The 23,046-nt window shown below is 43.2% G+C and overlaps 2 protein-coding genes across 3 annotated transcripts; both read right to left on the reverse strand.

The window, feature by feature from the left end:
* Positions 1-121: 121 nt before the first annotated feature.
* Positions 122-3,805, reverse strand: TXNDC15 (thioredoxin domain containing 15). The gene is made up of 5 exons (XM_074915879.1): positions 3,691-3,805; positions 3,138-3,562; positions 2,400-2,563; positions 2,066-2,196; positions 122-1,192 (listed from the first exon to the last, which is right to left on the reverse strand). Exons 1-5 carry the CDS (start codon positions 3,740-3,742, stop codon positions 996-998), a joined length of 969 nt encoding a protein of 322 aa, XP_074771980.1. The 5' UTR covers positions 3,743-3,805; the 3' UTR covers positions 122-995.
* Positions 3,806-8,706: 4,901 nt separating this feature from the next.
* C12H5orf24 (chromosome 12 C5orf24 homolog) lies at positions 8,707-21,953 on the reverse strand. 2 transcript variants are annotated; one of them, XM_074916196.1, is made up of 3 exons: positions 21,836-21,953; positions 12,995-13,424; positions 8,707-11,106 (listed from the first exon to the last, which is right to left on the reverse strand). In XM_074916196.1, the coding sequence occupies exons 2-3, from the start codon at positions 13,419-13,421 to the stop codon at positions 11,066-11,068; spliced, it is 468 nt and encodes a 155-aa protein (XP_074772297.1). In that variant the 5' UTR covers positions 13,422-13,424; positions 21,836-21,953; the 3' UTR covers positions 8,707-11,065. The 2 variants fall into 2 exon arrangements, with proteins under 2 accessions (XP_074772297.1, XP_074772296.1); XM_074916195.1 differs by lacking the exon at positions 8,707-11,106 and having other exon boundaries at positions 11,113-13,424.
* Between the last annotated feature and the right edge of the window lie 1,093 nt (positions 21,954-23,046).

The raw sequence follows: 23,046 nt of genomic DNA on the forward strand, positions 1-23,046 counted from the left end.
GCCTCACTAATTTAAGCAGTTGATCCGTACTTCAGAAGTTGCATGGTTTTAGTCCTGTAAGAAAGCAGTTTAAAAGATTACACTAAAAACTTGATTTTTTAAAAAAAACAGTAAGGACAACGAATGCAATTTAATTTTATAGGAATGTGGTAAATAAGTTGTGTATATACACACAAAAATAATGAAGTGAGCTTTGGAAGTGATGCTAAATCTTACAGAGAACTGCTACTGAGTCAAAACTCACAGAGCACAGTGAGGAAGGAAACCAGCATCTAACCCCAGCACCAAGGGCAGGAAAGCATCACCCTGCCAAGGGTCATGTAACACGCTTTTGAATTGTTATTGCTGGCATACAATGGAATAACTCAGCTGAAGTACACTATTTTTTTAAAACATCTTTTTCTTCATAGTTCATTTTACTGACAGACTAATTTAGCAACATCACCATTCACCAGCATCTTCCTTTAAAACTTATATTTTGGGAATATATGAGACAAAAAACAAGTATGATCTGTGTGGGCCAACACATCCCAATTCTGTGGCGCTTACACCTCGTCCACACGGAAGCTTTAGTTTATACATCTGCAGGATCTTGTAAAAGATCCACAGATTGCACCAGAGCAGAGGCAACTGCCACATGTACAGGCCAACACGCTGGCAACATCTTACTCCGTCTACAAAGCGCAGGGACCTCTTCAGAAGAGCAAAATAGAACTGTATCACCTATTTACAGACTTTAGTCCATGAAAAATAAGCTGATCAGAGCAGCTTAATAAATTTTTTAGTTCATTTTTTTTTATATTTGTTTACTTACCACATTAATCGCCTCGAATTTGGTTTACAGATTCAGTAGTTGATAAATAAAGCAGATTTTTAGTCAAGATTATAAATTACAACCAACAAATTCAACAGTTCATTTTTATGTACTTCTAGTCCGTACCAATTCCAGCTTTACCGCTACATGGGAAATTCTCTCCCTATTTCAGCACCTCAGATTATTCCTGATGTTCGTGCTCTTGTCCTGGAATCAGCCACCGAATGCTCTCCGTTCGAACAGTAGCGTACATGACAAAGCTAGCCAGGAAGAGCAAAGAAAAGAGAAGCAGCCAGTCTATGCCTTTTGTCAGAACACTAGGCAGGGGGCCCTCCCAGTCTTCCTGGGTCACAGACACGTCGCTTTTAGCTTCTATACCTTAAAAAAAAAAAAAAAAAAAAAAGCCCTTGATCAGCACCAGTAATAATCCCTAAATACAGAGAAGTTGGTTGGTTCTATTTGGAGCTTTGTTCCTGTTCTCAGACTGAGGTGCTTGTACAGTTTGATCTAAAACTTTGGCGAGATTGTCCTTGTATGTTAAAGTATATCTAGCATACAGTTTATTTACATAAAACCAGATTGATTTTTATGTGTATTTTCATAATAGGAGGCTTGTTCCATCCTTCCACAGCACAGCCTTGTGTAAGCAGGGGTTTTTAATTGTGGAGGAGTTTCTGTGTTATTTTGAGTATTTCTGCTGTATTAGCAAATGTAACAATTTATGGTCTCTAACGAAGGCCCTCATAGGCCTATGTATGTTTTATTTGTTTGTTTTGGTTTTCTTTACAGAAGCACAGAAGGACCAGAGAGCTGGTTGGTGCTAAGCTCACAACGTGGACAGCCAGATCATGGAAACTGGAATCATTTTGTCTCTTCCAGCACAAGAACTGAAACTGTCCTATCCCCTAGCTGGTGTCAGCCTTATGTGGCACTGGCAACAATCCCAGGGTTCATCTGTCTTTATTCCCAAATGAAGTATTTGGGCAGGAAGATTAGCCCATCCTTCTAGCACCCTCTCCAGTTAAACCCCACTGTTTCCCCCTACTCCGTGACAGCAGCCCAGGGAGTTGAGTTTCTGCTTTCAGCATGCCCCAAAATCCAGCAACTGATTATATAAACCTCTACCAGGTCTTCTCAAGGGTCTTCATGAAATTCATTTTAAAGAACAAACAGTAGGGAGAGGAAAGCCCAGCTTGGAGCTCAAAGCCAGCCTGTTCTTCCTTACTGACACATCAGCGCTGATTTACATACCTGTTTGATTAAAAATGAAGTCTTTCAGTGTTTCCAGCGTTCTGTCTGTATGATTAAACCTAGCCATAGGTTTAGCACCTTGGAAAAGGAGGATATTTGGTACAGCAACAGTTCCAAATCTAGTTGATAAACTGTTGGACATAAAGTAAATACAAAGCATGAAGGAAAAGAAATCTACCGGAGGAAGAAACAAAGATAGTCACAATACAGGAAGTGTCAGTTTTACTGAATTAAATTGTCACTTTATAAGAAAAAATAATTTACTCCTGTTTTTAAAACACAAAGCTTGCTAACAGAAATAAACCGATGCTAGAGCACAGGAAGTGTGAGTTACCTGCTGTGCTGAGATGCATCCAGAGCCAGGAAGCGAAGGGTTGGAAACGCTCGAGGTAAAGAGTTAAAATGAGGTGCCAGACTGGCAGAAAAGCGGCACCACGGTGTGTAGAACAAGACTAACGTACAGTCACTACTATTTGGGTTTAAGAATTCCATCAGGTCCTTAGAGAAAGCAGAAGACAAACACGGATGATTACACATTTAACAAGAGTTAATTTCTACACAGGAATGCATCATTCAGCAATCGATTAGACACTTGACAATATTTCAAGCAGCTGCACATCTTTTTAATCTTCTTAAAACACATGGGGAATTGTACTTAATCTTTTCTGAAGGCTGTTTGAAAAGTTTACTACTTAAAAGTATATACATACATAATCATTAGAAGAAACAAACTAGAAACAGGCACTGACAATAAGTGCCATTAACGGTTTCAGAGAGAGACACTAATTCCACGCAGCATAAAAGATGACAGTTCACTGCAGGCACATGGGTGAGAGACACAGGCATGTGGACTGAGCTGTATCTCCATTTTTTTCTGCTCAGAACGACACAAAACACCTCCTCGCCCAGACAATTTTCTCTTTTTCATTCTCTCTTTTCAGAGGACTTTTCACATGGAAATTCACCAAGTCAAACGCTGACAGAAACACACACACGGCGCTGATGGGGCATCTCCCACCACCCTCACGCGTTCAGATCACCACCAAGCAGTGCAGACGGGTGATCCGCTTACTTGAGACACGTTCAGGATCTGCAGCGTGAAGCGGTCGATGCCAGTCGCGTTTCTCTCCTCGCAGTTCACTTTGGGAGCTTTGGCGCTATCGGTGCTATTCGACTCCTCGGCGGGCGCAGGCAGCACCGTCTCCAGCGCGGCCTGCTCCCGGCCCTGGCTGCCCGCCTGGCCGAGGGGGGCCGCAGGGCCGCTCCCTACGCCGCACTCATCGCCTCCATCACAAGCCCCCTTGGCGACGGCCTGGCCGGCCCTCACCTCCCCCGGCACCACCGAGAGCACCACGGCCTGCTGCGCGGGGAGCCCGCTGCCCAGCATCGCGTCCGCCATCTCCGCAGTCCGGTACCGCACCGGCTCGCCGCCGTCCTGCGCGGAGCCATCCCCGGGGGAGCGGGGCTGCTCGCCGGCGCTCTGCTCCGTCACCGCCCCTGCGTCAGGAGGGAGATGTCAGCTCCGCGCTGCGGCCGAGCGCCGGCCTCCGCGGGGAGGCCCCGCACACACCACCCGACCCCTAGCACCCACGGCAGCTGCCAGCGCCGAAGCCCACCGGTCTCACCTGCAGGAAGGGCGGCACCGAGCCAGGCCAGCGCCAGCAGCAGCCGCCACATCCTCGGCGCGGCCCGGGCCGCCGCCGCGCTGCGTCTCCCCGGACAACGGCCACTTCCGCCGGAGCGCCGGGACACTTCCGCTTCCGGCGTGCCCCCGCCGTGCGTGCGTGCGTAGCGCCGCAAGGGCGGCGTGCCGCCATCTTGTCTTGGCTCGGGGCGGGGGGGCCGCGGCTCCGCCCAGGGACCGGCTCCAGTCACAGAACTTCTGTGGCGGGAGGGCTCGGAGGGAGGAAGCGCAGGCCGCAGCGGCGGGGACACGATCGCCACCGCCGCGTTCGTCTGCGAGCTCCAAAAGATTCTCACGTGAGGAGACGGAAACCTGCTGGGGCTCAGTGCAAAGCAGCGAGGCAGAATTCAACTCGGGTCCCAGCCCCTGCCGATATTAACAGACCGGTTTGTTTTTAACCAAGTCGTCTCTGTCAGCGCCGCTGAGCCTCCCAGCACGGCGGCCCAGGGCCAAGCCCACCGACGGCTTTAGGACCCAGTGTCACGGGAGCCGGTGGAACGCAGTGTCCGAAGTGTCGGTCTGCTGACGCTGCTGGAGGTCGGCAGGCATCTCACTGTTGATTTAAATTAGTTCAGGTCGAAGATTCTTGCAACGAGGGAAATGTCGTCCCGAGGACTTGACAGGATGTTATGATTGAAGGGTAATTGAGAGGGCACAGAAACGCACCCTGTAATTCGTTCCAAAAGCGTGTTTTGGTATAACCCAGATCACAGCCCTAAGGGCCTGCTGTGACCAGGACTTCCCAACAGCCACATCTGTTTGCCCGCTATAGAGAAGCGCAGTTTGGGATGTGTTTTCACATGGAAACTAAACTTCAGCGTAAACTCAGGCTGGGGTAAAAGTCTGCAAACTAAAGGTGTATTTTTTAAAGCCAAAAAGAAAGGATGAGCTCTTGTCCATCAGCATATCTACCAAAGCTCCCAAGCTGAAAGGTGAGATAAATAGTCTGGTATTTATTTTAGGAAGTAAGATAATACTCCTGTCACAGAATTAGTTCTTACTTGAAAGCTCCCAAGCTGAAAGGATAGATAAATGGTCTGGTATTTCTTTTTAGGAAATAAGATAATAGTCCTCCTGTCACAGAATTAGTTCTTACTTGCTTTCAGTTTAATAGTTAAGCTTTAAGAGTATTTGGGGCATTTTGAAACTGAACATGTACTTCAAATCCCGATACCCCCTTTTTTTACAGTGTTCCTTAAAACTGCCAGCACCGCACAATGAGATGTTGCTGAAATTTTGTGTCTGTCAAAAAGTGAGTGAAAATTATGCCCTAAGAGAGTATGAACCACACACACATATTGGAAAAAAGCAAGGAAAACACTGTACATACATATAAGTAAAGATAGCTGTCAGCTTTATTACAGAAATGGGATTTCTGTCTTTTTACTAAGGGACGCTTCTCCAACGCTGTCCTTTCTTATGGTGCACATTTTCTTGCTTGAAATTTTTTCTTTCAAAGTCCAATTCGCATAAGCATTAATATTGAGGACATAATAGCTTAAAGATCTGAGGTTTGCACATAGAGGGAAAATAATTAGACCAACTGCTGCAGACCAAACAGGCTTGAAAGCAAGAGTACATAAGGAATATGAGTTGGTGCAGACTAGTCAGGAAAAAGCCACACCGTTTCCAATTGTCCTCACCTTTGAGTTTAGGTAAAGTGGCATTTTCAGCTGGAAAATGATTTTCCTTCTGGCCAGGGACTGCATGAGTTCACCGCTCTGGACTCTGCTGTCAAGGCCTAGAGTCTCCCGTACCGCAGTCCTGGCTGGTGTTGATCTCAAATACAAGTGATGATATTCCAAACCTTTAAAATAACAGATAGCTTTCTGGCAGTGCGCGTCCATCCAGAACAGTTCTGTGGATTTAATTCTAACATAGTAGCCTTCCTCCCATAGCAGAAATCAAAAGGTTTGTGTAAAACCTCATTCTTTTTTATGGTGACTATAATAAGTAATCTGTTAATGGAACATGAATGAACTCCCAAGAATTATAGTCAGGCTTTATCTTATGTAACTCAAAACAAACGCACTATCCCAGTGCTAAAGTATTCGAAGGCACATTTCTAACAATGCCTGCCAGTTTTGTTGCACAACTGTTTTCAGTGGCTTCCATTTTTCTGATTTTTAATGCCAAATGCCTGTTTTCAGGACAAGGTCTAGTAAAATAATACATTGTTTTGCATCTATTCAAAAATCTTGGACACATTAGAAAAGCTCTGTTTGCCAGGGAATGATCTGAAACCTAGCAAAGAGCAGGACTTGCAGAATATGAGTCTTTTGTTGCACCCATGAATAGACACCAAAACTTGGTGGTCATTTGTGCATCTTAGATGTGTGCAGCTGGACTTCTCTCCCCCAGATTTCAGTCCCACTGAGCAAACTCCTTCACAGGCAATGTGGCAGAGGAGGAGAGAAAGAGGACACTGACTGGGACAAAGGGGCAATGCCAGGACCTTCACCAAGACCAAGGTTTCCACTCACATATAAATCTGACAGCCTCCGAGTTATGACATTCTGCATATTCAATAACACAAAGGTGAGGCAGAAGAAAATGTGAGAACATTCAAGTCAGGCAGATAGGCTGAGGTCACCCAAGCAACTTAAACCTACACCTAAATTTGGGGTGTGTTGCTTTGTAATCTTTGTTTTCTCAACGTGGCTGCAGTTGGAAATTTTTATTTAAAAATATGACCACTTGAAGCAGTAAAAACACATTTTAGTATTGCGCACATCTCAAAGGCCTACTCTAATCAAACTTGCATTAATTGTTACTGTGATATTTTTTCACTAATTAGAACAAGCTTTTGTGGTATGAAAAAACCAACATGAAAGGCAGGAAGATTTATCTGCCTCAGATCATTTAAACAACACTTAAGAATTCCACAACATTTTTTCAGCTTCAAAGTAGTTAAAAGTTGTTAACTAATGATTCCTTCCAGCAACGCTGCAAGATAAGCAGATACTTTTGCTGTGTTTTTTTTTTTTACTGAGGGGAAAAAGGAGACATTGCCATCCCTAGGCCATGCAGGGAACCTGGGCGAGAGCCAGCTCCAGAACGCGGTAGCTTTTGGGCTGCCAATTCTGTATGGTCAGGCCACTCCTCTCCCTTAAATGTTAAACAATAAACACAGAGCCACAGGCAGAACCCTGATAAAAATAGCATGCAATGCAAGGCAGCGAGTCAGGCTTTTACTTTTAGGCATTACAGCTTTAAATGATTAACTGCCAAGAAGAGTCTTTGTCTGTCTTGGTCCAAAACCACGCTCTGTTGAGCCAGCACATTTAATAGGTACAATATCACTAATTCACACTGTACTCTTTGTGCTAGTTTAAGAGATCGCACCGAGGAGGTACAAAAGCATAAAAATGCCAGTCCAGCCCCAAAGCCTTGGCGTCTCATCGTACACATAAGTTAAAATATTAAAAGATGTAACCACCTTAAAGACTCCTTCAAAATGTCCAGCTTGCATCACTGACACCCCAACACTGCGAGTCTGTTAGCATAAATAAATCATAAACTGGCCCTGTCGTCAGCAACTGCACCTGGCCTTGCACACTGGCTACGTATCGGGGGAACAGACTGTGCTGCAACTTTTATCGTTTGGTTCATGACATGGCAAATAATGCAGCAGCCATGGAAGCACTCAAGCAACTTCCAACAGAGCTGAAAAGCCTGTATTCTTGTACGATATCATTTATGACTGACTTAACATCTAATACTTAAGGTTTCATTACAACCAAGAAAATAATCCCTTTTGCTCAAAGAATCACATCCAGGAACTGATTTTTAGACCAGGATGTAGCAGACTGTAGCTGAACTCTGTTCTGAACATAGTCACCTCGAAAGCCAAATATTTACAATTACCAGAATGGTCAACAACAAAAGGCATCAGGTTTGGTTGGGGTTTTTTTTTCAGGTAAAAGCAATTTAGGAGTCTGCAAAATAACTACAACTGAGATTTAAAACGTTTCAACCCTAGATGTATTCACGGCCTTTGAAAGTACATGGAAGAGAAAACAGAGGGTGCTGGAGAGCAAGGGGAGGATGCAGACCTCAGCAGTCTAGATTGCAGCTTCTGGTAGGTAGGACTGCCCATCTTCCTCCAAGGGTACTGAAAAACTTCAACAGAGAGAAAAAGAGGAAAAAAAAAACCAAAAAAAAACAACAAAGGTATTTGGTGGTATGCAGAGCACATCCTACCAACAAAGATATATTGGAATATTGCTAGAATACAGAGATAAATACCTCTTATTCATCACAGAGTAATGAATAATTACTACCATTCCATGAAAAGTTTAGTTTAGGAGTACTCTCAATTTGATTTCCATGTGCAGAGAAAAAAAAAAAATCAGCAGCTTACATAGCTGTAACGCCTTTCCTCCTGTCATCTCATATTTGAGTGAAAGGAGAAGAACAATTAAGTTACTGGAGCAGCATTTTCAATTCATTAAAAAATAAGCAACATTCCTCTGTTTTCTGATATGTTGCAATTCATACAGGCTTTTTGCCTCAATTCAAATATATGGGACTTGCCTCTAAGAAGCGATACACATATTAGAATTCAGAAAGCAATACTGAAAGGGTGGGCTTATTTATTCAATTTAAAAATCACACAATCCAGTGGCCTCCCAACCCTCACAAATCCTGTGTGCGTTTTGAAGCCCACACAGGCATGAACAGACTCAGTCTATTGCAGCCGGATTCAGTTACGCTTCAGGGAGGCAAGGGACAAACACAACTAGCTGCTGGATTTGCAGCGAAATCTGTACAAGGTGTACCAAAACATTTCAATGCCAGTTCGAGTCACTTAACTACGACTGAGACGTCAGGCGAACAAACAGCATTTCCATTTCCCAGAGAGAAGGGCTAAGGCCATCGGCCTGGTAACGCTGTTAAAGGGCATCTACAGCCACAATTTAAAAGATATTAAAAAAAAAGCCCAGAGAAAAAATGGTTAGGTTTTAAAGTATTAACTTTATTAATAAATATACATCCATATGATGATGTAAATACAGATCATGAACACTACTCCATTCCCATACACATAATTGCACACGAGTAGCTCAAGTTCATGGACATAAAAACATACACAGTATCTAATCAGGCTTTTTACAGCAGAGGACGGGGTGCTGATACTAGTTATTTAACAGATTACTGTTTCCCCCAAAGTAAACCTGTGAAAAAGCAAATGATGAAAGATTAAAGTATTAGAAAGTGGTTCAAATTTCAGAATACAGACTCTTCTATTGGGGAAAAAAAAATTAAAATCACAAGGAGAAAGGTCTAGTCTCTACTAAAGTCATAAATACATTTAAGCAGTGTTAAAATATATGCATTAAAATAGAGAAGAATAAACTTTTGTGGTCAGAAATGAAGTCTGCAGTTCAAAGTATTTACGATTGTTATCAACTGTTTTAACTGCCAACTCTAAGTATAGCGTGAAACATTATTATACATGTAACAAAGAACAGCAGAGTCACAGCTAATGAAACCATCGGACAAATGACTTCACATCGCTCTGCCTTTTAAAGCTCTTCAAAAATGGGGGAGGGAGTTAAATTCTCATCGGAATTACTCTGTGTATTGTAGTTCCAGGTAATTCTTTTGACAGACACATCACTTTTCACTGACAAGGCTTGGTTATGTCCTGACTGAACTCTTAAGATCTTTCAGACAAAATGAAAATAAATTCATTCAGAACAGAGATCTTTAATGGCTCTTGATACACAGTTCTTTTGATTAGTTTAAACTAAATCCAAGATATAAAGAACATTGCTTTAATGACAAAGCTAACTGCTGATTTTAAAAATACTATCTTTGATATCAGCCAGCCACTTTTGATGGTATCTGATATTTTCCTGACAAAATACGGTGCTAGCATCTTGAATATGTCCAGTGCAAGACTTTATAGTAGCAAAATTATTTGGTTTTAAAGTTTAAGTAAATTTAATCAGAAACTGAATAGTAGTTACTATATGTATATTAAACAGTGAACTTGTATAGCATCATTAAGGAATAATAGCAAGCTAATACATTTCATTTATGTATAAATAAGACGTTAGAAACTTGATAATTAAAAGAAATTATTAAAAACAAACTTGACATGTAGATCTTCTGAACAGTGTTAACACACAACAGTGATCCTAGCTTATGAATAGCTGAATTATGATATATAATATAAAATAAGCAATTTACCTTACAATAATGTTTTCATACTATGGGGGGAAAAGGCCAGTTTTCCCACTGGTACTAATAAAGTTTAGGCATTAACATGCTGTTTCAGTGTTTCTCATGGAAAGAAAAGCGTTGACAAAAGCACAAGGTATTCCGCAGATTATACATAGGAGAAGCAGAAGTATTTGAAAATTCCATTTCTAGTTCACTTTGAATCTCTTCACTTCTTCTTTCTCTTCCCCTCACTGCACGGCACCAGTAAACTAGAGTCAGATGTAAAATAAACCAGAATTGGGAAATGCCCAGCAGTGCACTTCTGGTCTCCTTGCTAAATCAGGAGTGCCAAGCAGCCCATTACAGACTCTCTGAACACTTTTCTGCTTTATGCTCCTCATTTCACAACTGACAACGTTAATTGTTTTTTACTGGGATTATATTCCACCTGATATAATTAATAAACACTGTAATGAACAGAAATTGCTTAGATAATTTCATTATTTCATCAGCATACTTGAATACAAAATTCATTATACTAGCAGAACAGCAATATATCTGCATTATCTCCTGACACACAGCACAGCACCGTCGAGTAGATGCACAAGTGAGGAACGGAACAGGAGCAACCAGGATAAACAGGAGGAGGTAAGAAGTGGAGTTTCTCCAAGGTAGAGTGGTGACATGCAACACGTTCCTTGCCAGCGAGGTGGGACACTCCCGCAGTGACTACATTCCGCTGAAGAGGACTGCTTTCCCAGCTGAGTTCAGGAAAGAACTTAAAAGCAGTCTTTTGTTGAAAAATCATCTGATTAAAAACAGCCAATACAACACAGATCCTGAGGGTGAATTAACTCACGTTAGCGTTTTGCATGTGTCAGAAGTTACATCGTTCTGAGACAGACTGCTAAATTTCAGACTTGCGAGTTTGTTGAGGAACAGAACACAGAACTGGATTTCATAGCTTCAGCACGAAGAAACTATTTTTTAGTAGCAGTTTAGCTGCCATTAGTTCATCTATCGACTAAGGAGCCATCCAGTATAGTTGAGGTTCATTGTCTTAGTTGCCAGTGCATACACAGTTCCCCCAAAACAATTCAACACACCTATTGTAAAGTACAGCATAAAGTCCAGCTCAATATGTGTTAGGCATCACTGGAACACCTGAAGGCTTGCTGCTTTTTTCCTGATAAAAAAGGTATGAAACATGACATCTGTTTCTTAAGTTGTCATCATTGAAATCAAGAGTTCTCATCAAAATGACAGCAGGCCAGAAAAGCATTTATGTTAGCAAAAATTATCAGCATCATTACTCATTCAGCACAGGCTCAATTAACCCAAATACGCTTCCCTAAACTCTATATATTCCCCCTCCCCAGGTATTTGAAGCTACAAATTTATCATAATACCATATTATACGTGAAACAACTTAAATGTAAACTTTTTTCCAGATGAGGGGGAAAAAACAAAAAAAGCTTTAATTCCAGTAAAATAAATTTAGAACAAACAATATGTAACATTGAGGACTGATTTTTTTTTTGAAGTCTAGATTAAAGTATTTCACATACACACACACACTCACACTCTCTCACTTAAAAAAAATTAAACACACCCACTTGAAAAATGGAACGTTTCTTTTGGAAGGAGGGAAGGTTTTAGCTTCAGCCAAGAAAGGTATTTATAGTTAACCAACGACATTTTTTTCCAGCTTGCATGCATAGATTAATTGCTTTATATCTGGGGTCTAGCAGTGCACTAAACTGCATCCTGTTTGCATCAGCTATACAGTTTGCTTTTATAAATCATGTAAATGGTGTCCTTTGGTAGATATACTATATTTAAGTTATGGAAGCTTATATAAGTGTCAAACAACGAAATAACTGTATTTTCAGGAATATCTGGCAAAACTAAGTCTGAAAACTTGGCAACAGTGTCTATTAAAAAAGTTTGATTTGTAAACATTATAGATTAATACTTTAAAAGCTATTAAACTGTTGCCACCTAAGCACAGAGTTTAAAGGCAAAAAACGAGTGTAAATAGCTATTTACAGGTTTAAGAACATACTGTTTAATATTAACCAAGTGCATAACTAGGATGAACAGTACTTAATTTCTTATAAAATATTTCAAATTTCAAAGAATGATTTGTGGTTTGGTATATGTACTATTAGGCATTTCAAGATTACACAGCAGAATCCTGTAACAGCGTAATTAAAAGAACAGCTATCACCTACAGGCAAATTAGTTTGCATTAATAAGGCGCCCGTGAAGCTGCAATGTGTTGTACAAACACTCAGTTTTCTTTAATATTTTCAAAAATATTTTTGAAGCATTAGTTGAAATCAACTTAATGCTACAACTCCAGAACCAAAAACTACCTGAAATCAGCACTTTAAAAAAAGGTGGGGCTTTTTTAGTTTGCTTGTTAGTTTTTAAGTATCTATTTGAGGTCTGTAGAAGCTCCTGCAGAAAGTGGAAAATGTAGCTTGCTGCTTTATCAATTTTTCTCATCAGGTAAGAACTCATCTGGCCAAGTTCCTTATTGTAAGATAGGCCACATCACAAACCAACACATCAACCAACAGCCTGCTAATTCTGTCCTCCTTACTTCAATGATTTACTAACCACACAACTAGATTTACCAGAAATTGAACATAAAACTAGGGACGTGGACAATACTCAAGTATCGACATGAAGGCATAATGCATCACTTCAGACTTTCTTATAAATTATGATTTAAAACCAACAAAAATCCCTTTAAACCAGTGCCTTCTCAACATTGCTTTAAAAGTTACTGAATTGCACCTGTGGGCTATGGCATTATTTGAATGAAAATAAAATCTAGAAACTCAGGCAAACACTACAACAAAATGCAAGAAACATGCCAAAATTCAGAGTAAAGCAGATTAGTAAGGAGTTACTAATTCCCTCCTTTCATTCATTAGGCTGTTTGATTTTGCTGCTAGTTTCACCAGCAGCATGTACTCCTCTGTTATGCACCATAGGATAGGGAAAAGCTGCACTGCCACAAGTATAACTTAGATTTGCAAGCCGTGATAGAGCTTTAATGCTACCTGGAGGTCTGCCTGGGCTGACTTTGTATCCTGCTGCTTTAGTCGTGCCCAAGGGTCTGCCTGGACTTGTCTTAAATCCAGCTGCTTTGGTGGTCCCCAGGGGTCGACCAGTGCTGGTTCGGTACCCTGCCGATTTTGTGGTCCCTGATGGCCTTCCACGTTTACCAGAGCGGTTGAGGTTTTTCTTTTTCTTTAGTTCATCTTTTGTCTCTATATTCCTGCCACTTGTGGTCTGCAAGTGCGATTCGTTGAGCGCATCTTGTCTCTGGCACGCGATGGGTTTGTGGCCGACCGCGTGGCTGTATTTACTCTGCTGCGTGGCATACAAGTCAAACTGATCGGCGGATCTCACATTGTCTTCGTTAAGGCAAGAACTCTTGCCGGGCCCACAGAACGCTGTATTGCTGCTGGCAACAGGGTGCATCATTTTCTACCAAAAATAAGAGACAAATATGTATCAATATATAATAATACTGCAGCGTTCCGCAAGTGAGGATCTTTCAAAAGCGACCTCTGTTTTCTTAAAATTAGTCCGAACTACTTCATCTATTTTTAGTAAACAGTATAGATGTCACTAAATTACTCTTTAAAACTAGTTTTATTAAGCTTTCACTTGCACGGTAACCTCTACACATAGTTAAAAATGACAGTTTAAACCACGTACTATTCAGACAGGTGTAATTAGGGAAGAAGTACGCTAAAGAACTGAAGGAGAACATTTCAGCAACCGAGATACAATATCCGCTCATCCACCATGATTTCCAAACCTTTCATACTGAATCTCCTCTAAATTCTAGCTGTTTTAAGACTAACCTATCACCCGTGAGCCAAGAAAAAAAACATGGTATCACTCTCTTGATTTAGTAGATACAGGCTCCTAAAGCGTGGTGGGTTTTTTGGTTTAACTGAAGCAAATTAATAAAACACTAATTAGTTTTGTCATTTCTTGTTGCAATTCATGTGAAAGAAAGAAACAGGTGAGGCATTCAGCAAAGACAATGGTGCCATAGTTGGGAAAGCAGAGGTATGAGATGAATCTGTGACAAAGTACAAGATGCTAGATTGCACAGCTGCTGTCTGTGAAAGACGACTTGTAACTCCCCCAGAACTGAGAAACAGGCCGAGCAGGACACGATGCTGTCCTAGTTAGAAGAGCAGGTACAAATTGCTGGTAATGACAACTCTGAGACAACAACTTTGGGAAAAACAACACGACTCCTGTTACAGACGTGCATGTTGTCACGCATCTCCAAATATTCCAGAAAACAAACATGGCCCATCCAGGTCAGCAACTGCTTTATACAGCCTGTTCTTTTCCTCAGACAAAACCAACTTGAGCTGTGCTCTGTTTACAGAGGCTTACTTGTTTAAACAAGACTCAAAGCCCTGTCTTCAGGACGGTAGAAGGGTGACTCTCACCTGCGTGTTACTGCAGACTAACCCTGGTTCCAAGGGACAAACTGACGTCCAGCTGCTACGCACCACATATGGTCGCCATCATAATTAGAAGCAACTATTTCTAAGTAAATTGGTTATGCTTACATCCATCGTATCAAATCCCTGCAGCTTACGTACAGAGGCAGAATCACAATTCACAATATTTCTGGTATTGTAAAACTTTAGAAGCATCAACACTAAAAAATACCAACTGCAAAGATACCACCTCAAATTTCTTAATAGTGGTGATATTGTAAAAAGCCAACAAGGCACTCAAGGAGCAACTTGGTATTTCACCCATTCAACTGTATTGGTTCTACAACTTAAATAAGCTCAGTTTAAGATAATAATATTTCGCCATAATGAAGACAACACTAAGCCAAGCAGTACCTGGCATGTTGGAGTATTTCTGCGCCCTACAGTCATGCTTAGGACACCAAATATTTCTTCCCAGTGTAAATTAGTAGATAAGGTCTGGAAGATTTATGGTATTTTCCCTGCAGTAGCTCTGGACTATCACCTACAGCAACCCAATTAAATTCAGTAATCAATCGTAGAGTTTAATTTGGCAGTTATGAATGTCTCCTCCCAGCCAGAGAGAAAGCACACAGCAGAGACAGTCTGTTTACCCAGAGTAAATCCCCGTGCCCTTTGCTTCTGATTACAATGGATACATTCCCTGCTGTAACACCCAATTTACCTTGGCTTGTCAAATGCACATTACAGTGTATGCATTACTCTTGTGCAAATATATGAATATGGTTTTATGTCAAATAGTGAAATTATGATAGTAATATAGTCTAAATATTCAATGGTTCTAGCAGAGATTATCTGAGTGCTGCAGTCCTAGCATGTTGAACGGGGTATGGTGGAACATGAAACCACTTTTATTGCAGGTGTTGACTAGCAAACAAACAACTAAGAATAATTAGCAAGCCTGCACTTAGCAAAGAACAGAAAAAGTAAGGTACAGGTCAAGAGACCAAACAGACTTTTCAGTGCAGCAATAAAAAGGAAGCTTAAGGTTTTCTACAATTAGCAGTCAAATAAATGTTACCTTCCTTTAACCCCACTGGAACAGGCCCCACAATATCACAAAAAATACCTGACATTCTTCATCATACATAATTGCAAACATAAGGGTTCTGATAATGTACTTTTGCTGCCGAGAGAGTAAGCCCAGGGGCTCTGAAAGGCTATTCATCTGTTTGTTGATACACTAGAGGATACTTGGAGCGGTTAGCAGCATTCTTGTCTCGGTACTCACTTTAAACACAGGAATACTGGCTTCGGCCCCAAAAAGCCGCTCCGAGCTCGACTGCCACAAAGAAGGATCAGTTCAACTGCCCAGTATCTGAGGAACACACCACAGCAGGGAGAAAGCCCTGAATAAAGGGGGGAGCCCTGCTACGTCTCAGGAGACCAACCACCACTCAGACTTGTTCCTGTCTATGTTACACTCATTCTCTGCTTTTTCTCCTCATTACAGTCAGGGGGATTTTTCCTACTGACACTATTCATCTTTCCTGGGGAGCACCACCACAGGTACTCCTAGACAGTGAATATATCCTGCTGTAACTGCCAAGCCTTGGAGCTTCATCACCATATGCATGTGGTTTGTGTCTACTGTAATATCTCCGAGAGCTCGGACAAACACTAACTTTACACACAAAACCTGGCTGATGCTAGTTTACCTTCCATCTGGCAACAGCCAGTATCACTGTAATTCATGAAAGAAAGATGTACAAATCAGTAACTGTTTAAAATTTCTCACAAGAGGAAGCTTAAAAAACCCCCCACAATCTTGGTGGAAGACTGCCAACGGGATTTTTTTTTTTAATACTTTTTCCCCCCTCTGCACCATTTCTCATCAAACCATGAAAATTTCAAGTAGTAGCCAAGGTTCGTATTCTGTGGCTTTTGATTTAAGACTTTTTTTCTGAAAAGTTTTAAAAAGGAAATCTGTAATTGAGCTTAATTATCCTAACATGGACATCTCCAGCATAATTTTACTTCATTCACAATACAGCGGGGAATAAAAGAATGTAGCGAGTCTATCTGTAGAGTGGAAGCAGGTTTCTTGGCAGGGAGATACACAGCGTAAATGAGAATTGGTATAAAATGCAAAACTATGCCAATTTAAAAATCACACTAGCTAAATTGTATAGCCAAACACATACAACTTTGTGTGCAAGCATTCTTAAACAAAACTGGCCAGAAAAGTTTCCAGCAAAATAGAACTTCGTTGTCTTAAACCTGTAAATAGACACATAAAAGATACTTGCCATAGTTTACTTAAATCAGTTTTTAAACTGATTCAGCTGGCTGGTTGAATGTCTTTGTGTAAACAAATGGTTAAGATGAGGCATTGTAGCAACAAAATCTAGTCATTTTTCAAAAAGATTTTTACTGTAAAGTGGCTGTAGAGGATTTTCTGTATGGATCCTTTTCTATCCTGTCATTTATTTCTATACAAATGCTGGGGAAGGGAGGAGACAACTGGATAAGCTAGCTTTGGGAAAAGACAGGCAGCATTAGAGCTTCCCATGCAATGAAGCACAGAAGCTCCACCGCTGCTAGAAATAAAGAAAAAAACAGGACCATCCATCCGGGACCTGCAAAGCTTTGCTGCGGGGGGATTTCTGGACATGGTAATGATCCCCCCCTTTTAAAGTACAGCTGCACTGCAACTCTCCTGCAAAGTTAACCTGATTTAGCACTGGAGTGGTGAGTTTGAAGTTTTGTTTTGCCCAGATGACAGCCAGGCCACTGATCGGTCAATACACAACGTACAAGGCTGCCGTTAAGATTTTTTTGTATTTCAGTCAAGCTTGATATCATTTGCTTTCTTCTGCTGGGAGATAAAACAGAAACCATATTACAGGCAATAGAGACACAGCAAGAAACTTGAGAAATTTCACCTAATTCCAGTGATATTACAGGTTTTGGACAAAGTGCATCCTTGTATCCCTAAATACAGGTTAACATACCACACAGCTGAGACTTTTGTTCCTTCGATAGCCCATCTCTCTCTAGGCTTGAAACTATGCAGGAAATCCCCATTCATGTCCTGTTCCCTACACAAAACTTTAAGATCAAAGCTACTCAAATCACATTACATAAAAACACCCTCCTCGGTTGTGAACGATGCTGTCTCTAGCTTTCAAACATCACACCCTTTGCATTCTTCATGGGCTGAATTTAGCATAGACAAGGTGAAAACTTTGATGAGCAGAGAAGGTACACAAGCTCCCCGGAACAGGCGCTTGTTCGTTAGATATTTTATACTGGGTATGGGACCTGTTCCGCATTAAGCAGAATAATAGGTTGCAACATAAGCAGGCAACTGCTCTGGTCTCACCCACCCCAGCCTAGTTAGCACCAGAACAGACCTGACTCAGCAAGCGCTTCTGACTTCTGGTAAAACACGCTTCAATCAGAGCAAAACTAGGAGTACATCTATATTACAACTTTTCAAACAACAAATACCAGGAAAGGTAAACTCCTATCGCCAACAGGGACAGCTTTGCTTTTAATGAAGGTTATTTTCCTGAAGTTTTTCATCGCTGAGCTTGCAACAGTTTCAACAGTATTGAGGGCACTGTAGGAGGCTGTAGCAGTATATTTTCATCATCGTCCAACACATACAAAGTACATGACATACTATTAAAAACCCAAGCAGCTACAAGTATTATTTCTGCACTAGAACCCTGAACGTCACTTCTACCGATTAAAACCGCTGGCGTGGAGCACAGGACCAGCTCTGTTCAAGATCTCTGCATAAAGAACGCTCTATGCCACGTACGGCAGCGCAGGGGCTGCGGGCCCTGGGGAATACCAAAGGGCTCATTTTCTTTGCAGGGGGGAGTTCAAGCAGCAGCAGCAATATTTTCCATTTCAAGATTGCAACAGAGATACAGTATTGGTTCTGCTCTTCCCCCTCAGGATAGTGGGTGTGACAAATATTTTCATTGCTCAGTTAAAAGAATGAATTACATCAATTTAAATGTTTTTCAAGCGTCCTATTTATTGTCAGCTCCTTTTCCACACGTTAACTCTTGCTAAAATAGGGCCTCACCCGATTTTTAAAGCGTTGTAACTGCTTCTTTTCACAGTGTTGCACCTTACCTTGAGTATTCCCATAAAAGTAAACATTTTAAAAATACTAACTATGAAATCCTATCAGTGGTACAACATACACCGTAACACATGAACCTGTATTTGAAATCTAATCTGCTCCTGAGGCCAGATAACCAGTTTCTCCAAGCTGTGCTTATGAAGCACTTTCTGCAGTTGTGTAATACGATTTTTCCCATTTGACACTAGGTAAAATACATTAGATATATTAAAACCATATAAAAGAAACAATTTCTTTACACCAGGGCTACTACGTGACAACATGAGACTGCAAATTGAAGAGATAACATAATTTTGGAAACAGTTTTTCTCTCAATTAATGCAAAAAGACTACGAAATTAAGAGTTTCCCAAGCAATACAAGAACTTAAAAGTACAGTCCTTCCCCCAGTGACCCAGGGTCATTTTCTTACAGGACGGAAGTTAAGGGAAGAGTTATTTGGAGCAGATACACCCACCTCCTTCAAATTTCTCCTCCCCAGACATGCCAGGCAGAGGGGGAGCCTTCCCTTGCAGAGGGGCTGTGACTCCTGCTCCTTACCAGCGAGCTGCAACCTGGGTGCACCTCTGTGCCTCCAGGAGTTCAAGTGTTTTGACTCAGACACCCTTGGAGAAACAGTGCTCTTCAGAGCCTAAGCACCAGCTTTGTATTAAAGACAGAGATCAGCACTGCTCTCACAAAGATTAGATATCGTCAGGCACTAGCTAGGCTAAGGGTCAAGTAAACTGTCAACTTTTAGGGATCATTCATGATTTGATTGCAAAACCAGGCAAACCAGTTATTGTTAGGCTTTCTAACCTTAAAAAACAAGTCAGTCATATCTAAGGGCAGAGTTTCACTAGATGCTAACATCAGCAAGAACGTCAGCTGACTTCTTCCACCCCAAAATTAAGATCATATAACCACATGATGATGAGAAATGGGACTCTTGAAAGGGTTAAGACAGCTTCAAAAAAATTAAGGAAGATCAGGTCAATGATTTAATTAAGTGTGCACCTCCAGTTACACTGACACAACTGACAGTTTGGTTTCATAATCAATAGAAACCACCCTGAATCTGCATTTTTTTCTGAACGGAACAATCTTGCCCTTTTGTCTCCTCCCACGTTCCCGGTCCTTGTGCCAATACTAACTATTGTGTAAGAGCAGGATAAACCAACACTGGGGATCTGACCCAGGTGAAAACTAATCCAACAAGAAAGGAAAAGCAACAGTTGGCTGGCACTGAGGCAAGGGAGGAACAGAAACAAACATTTCAATGAGAAGCACAGAGATAGACTGAGGTCCCAGGTCAGCCTAAGCCACGTTACTCCCTGGCTGCCACTGCCCTACTTCCCCACTGGTCCCAGTTAGTTAAAAAACGAACCAGACCTCAAAAAGATGACTTTAACAACTTAATGGACTAAGATGACCTGAATGAAGGGTATGACGAGTCCCAAACACAGCAGAGGGAATGGAGGTTGGGGTAAAACCAACCCCACAGCTGGGGACGGGGCAGCACAGAATCAAAGCATCCATCAGGCCAGACTGGCTTAGAAGAGTAAAATTGTGAAACTGCACCCTGATTATTCTGTGGTTCTGTAACTACCAAAGTTCAAGGCAATCCAAATATGCATATGAATGACGGAGCAGGTGGAGGTAGATCTTTATAAAGAAAGGATTATTAGTGTTTGTGAAACTGTCCATTTACCTTAAGGAATTATTCCCAGGTGAAGAGGAACAGACCTCACCATAGCCTAGAACAACGGCTTTGAGGAGCTGGAGATGCTTATTCATCTCCGTGGGTGTTCTTGCCCACCCACTCTTCTCCCCAGGGAACAGCCCTCGCTGCAGCCTAGAACAATAGCTCGGAGAGGTAAGAGGTGCTCATTCATCTCCGTGGGTGTTCTCACCTACCCTCTCCTCTTTCTCTAGCTGCCTCCCACAAAAGGATTTTGAAGCTTAAGAGATGGATCAAACATCTCATTCCTGACGTGCACTTCCACGGCGTTTCTCTGTGACAGGACTAGTGCGAAAGGCTCCGGACACCTGTCAACACACCCAAACACGGCCACTGCAGCAAGCTTATGCCAGGCTGCAGAAAGATAAAGTCCACTTGTTGAATCTGTTCAACAGTGGTCAATGGACAAAAAACAAGCAGGACTTTTTTTTTTGTTTAAGGTTGCATCTAAAACCTGAAGGATACAGGCAAAAAAAAAGTTGGAAGAGAAACTGTGGCATCTGAAATAGAAATAAATTGTAATTTAAGAAATATATTAACCAGGTGTTTCTTCTACCCTTTCATTTTACAAAAATAAAAACCACATGGATCAAAATGACTTCTACTTTCTATAGAGATACCCAGAGAGAAACGCATGCAAATTAAAGGTGGAACTATTCACTAATTAATTACCCCAGAAGGGCTATGCACAAATAAGGATGCATTAAACTATCTGTAACTATCGACAAAAATACACATCAGCGACACGCGTTACATGAGAACGCAAAGAGGCACAGGAGGAACATAACCAGAGACAACCCAAAGACCCTGACGCGCAGGGGAACGAAGGCAAGACGCTACTTCGTATGTCAAGGAAATACATCCGTGCACTGTGTGCGTGTATGAAGATCCCACACGGTAATGGAAATACGTTCTAAGTAAAAAGCACGGCATGTTCGCTATCCCCTCGCACGAGGGCTGGGGGTGCTGAAGGGAATTAGTAATTCCAGAGCGCAGCAGGAGGCCCCAGCTCCACCTGAGGAGGCCAAGGGCCAGCTGAGGGGACAAAGGGGCGGCGCGGCTCCCTCCTGCCCCGGCCCCGCCGCCACCACCGCGCTTGGGGTCACGGCGCGGGGGTGTCCCTCGCCTCGACTGTCACCTGTCTCGCGTGGGTGGCAAGAAACAGAGCCCGTCCCAACCTCCCCGCCTCGGCCCAGGGTGCGGCCTCCTCCCCCCGGCTCAGGGCACGGCACGGCCCGGCTCCCCCCCCGGCCCGGGCAGGGGGGCAGCGGGACGGGGCGGCGATGGCGCAGCTCCCCTCCCGCGGCCCTGGGGGGCCGGGCTCCCGCAGGCGGAGCCCCCCCGTGAGGAGACCCGGGTGGTGGCGGTGGGGGGATCCCCCTCAGCGGCGGGGCTGGACGCGGCCGGCGGGGGAGGGGAGAGGAAAGGAGAGAAGAGGAGCGGAGCGGAGCTCCCCTCCCCCGCCGGCCGCGGCTCCATCTTGCCCGCCCGCCGCCTCCCACCGCGCGGAGAAGGGGCCGGGGGGCGCGGGCCCGGCCCGCACCTACCTGAGGGGACCGGGGCGGCCTGCAGGGCGGCGGACGGGCGGGCGGGAGCGAGCGGCCGCCTCCCCCACACCCCGCCGGGCAGCTGCAGGGAGCGGCGCTGCGGCGGGCGCGGGCGGGCGGGCGGGAGGGAGGGGAGGGCGGGGCGCGCTCCCGAGCCGCGGGGGCGCGCCGCGGGGGCGCGCGTGCGCGGGGCGGGGCCGGCGGGGCGGGGCCTCCCGCCTCTGAGGCGCTCAGTGTCGGGGGCCCGCCGCCATTTTGTCCTGCTGGGCGGGAAGGTGGCGGGCGGGCGCTCGGCTGAGGTGCGAGGCGCACAGGGAGCGGCGGGGGGGGGCCGGTCTCTCTGCCGGCACCTTGCCTTCCCACAGAGGCTGAGGGAGGGCGGCCGAGCGGCGAGGAGGCCAGCGGGGACGGCGTGCAGTGGCCTTGAGTGCAGGCGAGCCGATCCCCATCGCCCCGGGCCTCACTGACAGGGTAGGGAAGTGCTTTCGCTGAGCCGTTATTCCTGTTTTTCACCACATGAATGGCGTTATTCACCCGTGTCTTTGCATCTGGCTACTGAGGATGAATCACAGATTTATTGTAGGATAAAATAAATCGTTAGAATGTGCCCTTTGTGTTTTAAATACTGTAAATCATTAAGAACATTGATGGAAGATGATTGAGGATTCCTGGTGTCTCCACTACTTTCATTTGTAATGAGGAGTGTGATACTTTATGTCCCAAAAGTACACACGTTGCGATCCATTACAGAGCAGTCAACATTTAGGATTGTATTAAAATAACGTGTTACGTTAGTTCTCTTTCACTGCTTGCAATGAGGACTGCAGCCATTTCCCTCGTAACACGTGTAATGGTTCATGTACTGTTTGCCACCAGCATCTTACAGCACCAGCTGCAATGAAGAATTGTTGATTATTAAAAGTTTTTCCCTGTTTTATCCATCTGTGTTCTAAAGAGTTTAGTATTGTAGTGGCACTTCACTATAAACACGGCTTTATACCTGTGAGCAGGAACAGCAACTTCTGCTACTTCCAAAGTAAAACAGGAATTTTCCCTGTTCCTTCCACTATTCCCATTGAAACAGGAATTTTAAGTGCCCACCACTATCCTTTTGTTGTCAACCTCACTTCTAGTGAAGCAACGTGACAGGCCACTTTGTGAAGGGCTATGACCAACAGATTTTTTTTAATCCGTATTTGTTAATGACCATA

The sequence above is a fragment of the Athene noctua genome, chromosome 12, assembly GCF_965140245.1.
Source record: "Athene noctua chromosome 12, bAthNoc1.hap1.1, whole genome shotgun sequence".
Taxonomy (NCBI): Eukaryota; Metazoa; Chordata; class Aves; order Strigiformes; family Strigidae; genus Athene; species Athene noctua.

Bases quoted from the DNA above. Each gene is read 5' to 3' on its own strand.
- TXNDC15 (XM_074915879.1), bottom strand. From the start codon at position 3,742: ATGTGGCGGCTGCTGCTGGCGCTGGCCTGGCTCGGTGCCGCCCTTCCT. The intron at 3,563-3,690 runs GTGAGACCGGTG...CTCCTGACGCAG, and splicing joins CGGTGCCGCCCTTCCTGCAG to GGGCGGTGACGGAGCAGAGC. The intron at 2,197-2,399 runs GTAACTCACACT...TATGTCCAACAG, and splicing joins GATGCATCTCAGCACAGCAG to TTTATCAACTAGATTTGGAA.
- C12H5orf24 (XM_074916195.1), bottom strand. From the start codon at position 13,421: ATGATGCACCCTGTTGCCAGCAGCAATACAGCGTTCTGTGGGCCCGGC.